The sequence below is a fragment of the Sinocyclocheilus rhinocerous genome, unplaced genomic scaffold (genome assembly GCF_001515625.1).
Source record: "Sinocyclocheilus rhinocerous isolate Xijiao unplaced genomic scaffold, SAMN03320098_v1.1 scaffold323, whole genome shotgun sequence".
NCBI lineage: Eukaryota > Metazoa > Chordata > Actinopteri > Cypriniformes > Cyprinidae > Sinocyclocheilus > Sinocyclocheilus rhinocerous.
This window is the reverse complement of record NW_015643640.1, coordinates 1354812-1362531: the sequence shown is the minus strand read 5'-3', so window position 1 is coordinate 1362531 and position 7720 is coordinate 1354812. Positions and strand designations below refer to the sequence as shown.

General features: G+C 36.7%; 2 protein-coding genes across 2 annotated transcripts in view; both read left to right on the top strand.

Moving 5' to 3' along the window:
- Positions 1–743, top strand: part of LOC107757573 (myozenin-2-like) — a 5237-nt gene extending 4494 nt beyond the window's left edge. Inside the window, exon 5 of the mRNA XM_016575090.1 lies at positions 436–743. Coding sequence (XP_016430576.1) covers positions 436–661 — 226 coding nt within the window. The 3' untranslated portion in view covers positions 662–743. The remainder of the gene's footprint in view (positions 1–435) is intronic.
- A 3350-nt stretch (positions 744–4093) lies between these two features.
- Positions 4094–7720, top strand: part of LOC107757572 (inactive ubiquitin carboxyl-terminal hydrolase 54-like) — a 27847-nt gene continuing 24220 nt past the window's right edge. The window contains exons 1-2 of the mRNA XM_016575089.1: positions 4094–4438; positions 6793–7455. Coding sequence (XP_016430575.1) covers positions 7279–7455 — 177 coding nt within the window. The 5' untranslated portion in view covers positions 4094–4438; positions 6793–7278. The remainder of the gene's footprint in view (positions 4439–6792; positions 7456–7720) is intronic.

The window sequence follows — 7720 nt, the reverse complement described above, 5'->3', positions numbered from 1 at the left end:
CAGACAGACACACACACACACACACACACACACAGACAGACAGACAGACAGACAGACACACACACACACACACACACACACACACACACAAGCAGACACACACACACACACACACAGTACACAGTGATCAATTTAATTTCACATTTAGAATGACTGATTTTACTTTTACACTATTATACAATTATATCCAAAATTTCATCCCAAAATAAAATAACTAAAATTTATTTTATTATTGAAAATATTTACAAATTGTAATAGGTTATATTTTAATAATCATAACAATAACTATAATTAATAATAATAATTACCATTAAATTATGTAATATTTTGTGTACTGATGAAAAAATTTGTATGCATGAAACGAACAGTCCAAAGTTCCAGCAGCAGAACAGAAACCAATACAGATGCGTCAGTGATTAAATCTCTGATTCTTAGGGTGGCCACACCATATGGTGGTTTTGAAAAAACCCCACGAGGGATCACCTTTAAGCTTCCGGAGGTGGACTTGAATGCTCCTCGATACCCCGAGCTCCAGGATCCTGCAGCCAAGCGACCCATTTTCAACAGGACGGCCCAGGGCTGGATCTCCGACGGCACGCCTCTCATTTTACCCACCGTCTCTCTGGAGCCTTTTGAGATCCCTGAGTCTGACGATCTGTAACACCGATTCAAGCCCTTCTTCTTACTCAATCCTGATGAGCCTGAGTGTGGTATAGGGTGTGTGTAGACGTGTAAAAGCAATAAGCCCCGTGAAGCCGTGGTTTACAGTGAATTTATAACAGCTAAGGGGCGTTGTTAGGTACGAGTTATAATATAAACCCCCATAGCTGTTATAAATTCACTGTAAACCACGGCTTCACGGGGCTTATTGCTTTTATAAAACGGTTATTCCATATACGTAGTAAGGTTTCACAAAATAAAACAGAGCAAATAAAGTGTAATGATATTAATAAAGACAGTATTCTTCCACCAAACAATGTAGCTCCTCAGAAACAGTTGTGGTTCCAACAAAGTGGTTGCCGAGCAACACACAAACGTAAACAAAGGTGTATGTTACTTTGTAGAGTCATTTACAACAGCTTCGAACGCGGCTCAGCCAATCAGAATCAAGCACCGGAACTATCTGTTTTATAACAGTGAATTTTGAACTGCTGTTCTTCAGACAGCAATTAGCACATATAATTTCTATAATGAATGCCTCAGAACTGAAGAGTATTTAACAGAACATGTTTATGTGAGGCAGCATTGGGTTAAAATCCACATAGCATTGTACATGTGATTATATATAGCGTATATCGCTAACTCTAACCACAAATTCTGAATAATACAGTGTTGATTACCATCAAAAAGCAGTAATTAATTGTGATTTATTAATGGATACACAATGCATTTTTATCTTTGTACAATTTGCAAAACAATAAGCAAATAGAAAGCATAAGAATATAAATTGTACATTGAGTTAATTTACTGATACATCCAGGCTGTTATAGTGATTTTTACTAACATTATGCATGATTATACTGTGAAACATAACTGTTTCCGAAGTTTGCATTCATATTTATAAATAATATATTTAGTACAGCATCAAATAATTTTAAAGTTACAATGTGATGAAATATTTTGCACTCTAGATTCTACAAAAACTCACAAAGCTTTGTATAGTGTAAAAGTAAAATCAGAAATCTGAAATCAAATCGATCAGGGATAAATCAATGGTGGAAACAGCCATGTAAATATAATGTGCTGAATGCCTGAAATCCTGTTTGTACTGTAAAAAAAATGACTATGAATATATATTTCTGAAAATGTGTTTTGTGAAATGCATTTGTATCTTTTGCCTGATGTTTAACATTATATTCACAGTGTTGGAACCTTTGCTTGTATTGTAGCTTAAAAAGTAGTATACACAAACTGTGCAAATAAAATGCATATGTATTTCAAATTTCTGTTGTTGGTGATATATTAAGCATGTATCATTTTGATATATGAGCAATAATAATAATAATAATAATAATAATGTTCCGAATAGTGTTTTCAGCACATGTATCTGCATAGTAAATCATCATCATCTAGAACAATCTCTGGACGAATCAGTCTTAGTTTATAACTAAGAGCCACAGCACACAGACATATCCTCTGACACGGTCTATATTTACAGGAGGCATAAGTAGCCTTGAATTTGACACTCTCTCTCTGTGCTACAGTTACAGTAAACACAGCGACTTCCAGACAGTCCCCAAATGCTTCCTTTAAGCTCTTCAAGAAAATGTGCATGGAAAAACACGAGCCATTTTACAGTAGAATACTTAAAGGCCATTAAATAATAAATAGCATTAACTACCTAAATAGATAACTACCCAACAACAACCAAAACTAATTTAGGAAACATCTGATGTTATGTAACCAACAACAAACCAAACCCTAACCCCAACCTTAACCGTATAGTAAGTACTTGTAGTTATTTAATAAGTACTTATTTTTGTAATTACGTTGTAACAATGTCACTTTAACTTAAAAGTGTATCCCTAATTTATTATGTGTTCAAATCTGAATGACACATTATTTTGTTGATTTAATACTGAATATCTTTTAAATAATAGCTCGAACTATAAGCTATCAGTTCTGGCATTTGCTTTTGCTTGATATCATTAGTGCACAAACACTAATTGCAGTGACTGACACACTATTTTAAAGCTGATGGAATATTCTTGAGGTCTTGCCTGCAGGATGATTCCACCTAATTAAATTATGCTAATTATAGTCAAAAATATACTTCATACAGATTCACATGAAGCTGTATATTAACTGTAAGTGTACCGCGCTGTCCTTCAAAACACAGAAAGGTCATGGCAAATATAATCTGCCTGTGTGTAGCCCATTGATAAAATCAAGAACAAAATCTAACATATAAAAGGCCCAGTCAGTGTGTATTTGATTCATTTTCAAGGACGTGATTTTCAATAATTAATTTCACTCAGATCTCTAAATGTTTACATAGCCATCATGACACAAAATAAAATGTGAAAAATATGCTTATACTTTACTCTGGGGACCAATTCTCATTATTAGCTCTGACTTTTCCCTCAATAAACTCGTGCTGCTTATTAATAGTTAGTAAGGTAGTTGTTAAGTTTATGTATGGGGTTTAGGATTAAGGGATCTAAAATATGATCATGCATTAATATGTGCTTTATTAGTAGCCTACTAATAAATATGCTACTCATATGCATACTAATAAGCAACTAGGGTTACACTTTATTTTAAGGTGTCCTTGTTACAGTGTAATTATACATTTAAGTACTGAGTAATATTAATTACTATATGGTTAGGGTTTGGCTTAGGGTTACTTGCATGTAATTATGCATAATTAATTGTTATTATAATAGTAAGTACATGTGTAACAAGGACACCTTAAAATAAAGTGTTACCGCAACTAGTTAATAGTGAGAATTGGTCCCTAATCTGTAACTAAAAATATGTATTTTAATTTTTTTTTTTAAATCATAAATTTGAGCAGTTTGCTCAAACAAGAGCTTTGAGTCACATGATTTTGCGTGTATAGGCTATTATTTTGCTCCAGTTTCGTGTAGAATTGCATAAGTTTTTGTTAATATCCCTGAGGTCATCCACATCATACTGTTTGAAATCCTGGAGTATCGCATCTGTTCTGTCACACCACATTTCATAGTCGGTAGTAATTGTAATATAATAATATTACGATATAATAATGCTAAAATATGATAAAAAAAAAAAAAATGATTCCAACCCGATCTCATGATAGTGCGTATAAATAGTACGCCAAATAAAAACAAAAACTCGTGGTATTGATACGCCAAAATGGACTTTGGCGTGCATATGCTACGCGATGGGTAGGTTTAGGGTTGTGGGGTAGATGCGTATCATATGCACGCGAACACTGCGTATTATATGCACGCCAAACACATGCGTATCATATGCACGCGAAAAATGCGTATTATATGCACGCCAAACACATGCGTATCATATGCACGCCAAAGTCATGGTTCTGTTGTACGCTGCTGCAATCACCAACGATCTAAATGTCAGAGCGGATGTTTTGCTGGGTCTCGTGAGAATATGCGGGTTGCTCCTGCGGACTTCGCTGAGGAGTGTAGCGGTGCCTGCGGGGCGGAGTCAACGCGTCCAACTCCACAACATCCAGCAGAATAATCTCCAGCTCAGGACCCGATGAGTGCGGAGGAGCAGGAATGCACGAGCATGGCATTATTGTCTTTAGGCCTGTGAGAGGATCTTTGACCATACGGGTTTACTGCGCTTTATGTCACGCTGAGCAATGAAGGATTCCGACAGCAAGTAACTTGAGCAGCACGCGCATTATGAACACCGCTCCTTATGTAGGCTATATTAGATGTGGATATGCACGCTTCTAAACGAGTACCAATATACTGGACACGTGTAGGTGAGCTGTTCTTGTTTATTAGGCTAATGACTGTGTCTCAAAACTCAGCTAGCTGCCTACATGGACAGCGTTTGGGCATCATAGGCGAAAATGCGGCATAGAGCAGGTCACCTGATGCGCATGCGCAGGAACAGGTGTAACGGCATGCTGAGCGTCTTTCTGCTTTTGTTTATCATGTCATGCAGATACTGTTACAAGACGACATAATAATGGATTCTGTTTCATAACTACTTTCTATGCTTTTTCAAAGGCTGTGCACATTCAGCAGTCTCACTGCGCTTTTTAATGTAAATAAGCTCACTTAAATCTTTGTGTTAATGTTTTTCTGATAGTTATGTCACTGTATTTTAATACTCTCCGTTTAAAAAAAGCGTAAAGATAACAGCACCACGAATAGTTATTGTTCTAGTTCTTCTATGATGAACAGCTGCAAAGCAATTTAATAAGACTGCGCTTTGCTGTATAGTATTTACACGGGTAAACTCCAGGGTATCATAATTGTGCTCTAGCTTAAATATTAAAGAGCTTGTAAGAACCGCACAAATTCTGCAGAAAAACCTTCACTGTTTTGTTTTTAAATTTAGTTTCATACTGTGAGATGCAATGCAATTCTGCATTTTTTAGTATGTTGATGCAGGAATTCAGCATCAGTGCTGCATCTGCCTACAGCCCATCATCTTCATGTGGTTGCCATGGCAATGGTCCTGCATTTACAGTAATATACTGCAACACTGCGGCAACAAGTTCTACATTCATTCCTTTCATTAAGTAAAAGTATAGACATCTTACCAGAAAATTTATTTGGTAGAAGTTAAAGTCACCGTTTAGAATATTACTTGAGTTTTAAAGTAGGCCTATTGTACTTAAGTATGAAAAGTTTTTTACTTACTTATTGAAAGTAAAAGTACAAGTAAATTCAAAATAGAAAAGGAGCAAATAAATATTTTGAATCTGAAGTGGCATTTAAATTTATTTACACTGACTGTTTAATGCAGCTCAGAGAGGACATGTATGCATTTAACCAGCAGTTACAAATGCATAAATAGTGCTTTGTTTTAAACATAAAACATTGAATATTGATATTTGAAAAGATTGAAGATGCAAAATAACATGAAAAGATACTTGAAATGTGAAATTAAAGCCGCCAAGTAGGCTAGGTGGCATTGAGATTAAATTGATTCATTCAAAAGATTGATTCATTCTGGAATGAAACATTTGACTGTTTTAATCACTGAATCATTCGTTCAAAAAACTGATTCATTCAATTAGGAAACCCCGTCCTGTGTATTGCGAAACTGGTGAAATACAGCAAAAACAGCCATCTGAAATGAAACTTAATACTAACTTTATTAAACTTGAATAACATCAATATTACATTTGTTATCATGCTGATATCTGGAGAAAATCGAGACTCTTAGTGTGATATAGATCATCACACAGTGTTTGCGTGCACTCTCTGGGTGTGTTTTTGTGATATACTCGATCAGTAATTTTCTTAAAAAAATAACATTTAAATACTTTTTAACCACAAATGCTCGTCCGCAACGTGGAAATCATAGGGCCTTATTTAAGCAGACTGCACGAAAACATACGAATGAGATTGTACAAATTCATTCAAATTCACCACCAAATACCCACATTTTTTATACACTAGTTACAGATTGCCATGAGTGTTTGTACGGCCTATTCTGAAGAATTCAGGCAACAGAGTTTAAAAAAAACAAACCACCCTGTCATGAAATGCACTGAGTATGATCTAAAACCAAAGATAATCTTTATAAAGCGGATAGTTCCGGTGCTTGATTCTGATTGGCTGAGCCACGTTCGAAGCTGTTGTAAATGACTCTACAAAGTAACATACACCTTTGTTTACGTTTGTGTGTTGCTCGGCAACCACTTTGTTGCAACCACAACTGTTTCTGAGGAGCTACATTGTTTGGTGGAAGAATACTGTTTTTATTAATATCATTACACTTTATTTGCTCCGTTTTATTTTGTGAAACCTTACTACGTATATGGAATAACCGTTTTATAAAAGCAATAAGCCCTGCGAAACCATGGTTTACAGTGAATTTATAACAGCTAAGGGGTTATATATTATAACTCGTGCCTAACAACGCCCCTTAGCTGTTATAAATTCACTGTAAACCATGGCTTCACAGGGCTTATTGCTTTAGTAAACCATGCTGTGCAGAAGAATATCCAGCTCTTAACTCTAACAGCATCAGAGTTTGTCATTCTTCATGCAAAATGGCTGTAGTAACCTGAAGTAGCTTTCTATTTAACAGCATTGATTTTCTCTCTTCATATCGCTCACCCACAACCTTTCTCTGTGTGTCTCTCCCTCTCTGTAGGTCTTCCTTTGTTAGCCAGTGTTTTACCGCAGTGCCTGTCCCAAGGAGCCTTCATGAACGACCCCCTTCAGTGACCTCCATTGACTTTGCTGGAAATGCTGTGCAGAGTAATGGATTTGTTCTTCTGTCTGCATCCATCCTCTTATTGCCAGCGTGCCTGGATGCAGATGAATCCACGCGTTGCTTTCACAGCTGGACTGATAAAGCAACGTGCCGCAACTTGTGGCTAGAAATCACATGTTCACGCTAAATAAAGAGCTACTGTTTTGAATGGTTCCTTATATCCCAATGGTGTGCTGTCAAATCCTGCACGTCGAAAAACAATCCAGTGCAGTTTATCTTGCTCTTTTTGTAGGGCACTGTGAAGTTGGCCTTCTCTGTCAGGGACTTCTGGGCACTAATTTTGCCTAAAACAGATGCCTCGACCTCAAGTTGCTTCAGTAATTGACTCTGGTTGTTTGCTGGAGAGGGCCAGGCTCTGACCTCATGGCATGGGTCAAACTGTTTAAAAAGCCTGGGGGTAACATGGCTGGAACCGGTGCCTGGAGTGGGTCAGGACTGGACAAGTCCTACCAGCCGGGAAGTATGATCTCTCTCGCTTTGACCAAAGGTCTTCTTAACGAGCCAGGCCAGAACAGCTGCTTCCTTAACAGTGCTGTGCAGGTGAGTGATGTTCTGGTAAATATTGAAAACATGCGTAGGTGTGTGAGTTAGCAAATAGTGAATGTACAATATTCAGTGTAATGCTGCTGATGCAAATAAAAGTTGCAAATACTCGCAGATGTATTGATATTATGAAATAGTGGGAACTTGCTTATAAGAACTGTTTTAGCATCCGTGAAGGTCCACTAAGAAAAAATAGTTCTTGCTGTGAAGAAACCCTTTTTTCAGCGTTTATACACTCTAAAAAATAATATGCTGACTTAAA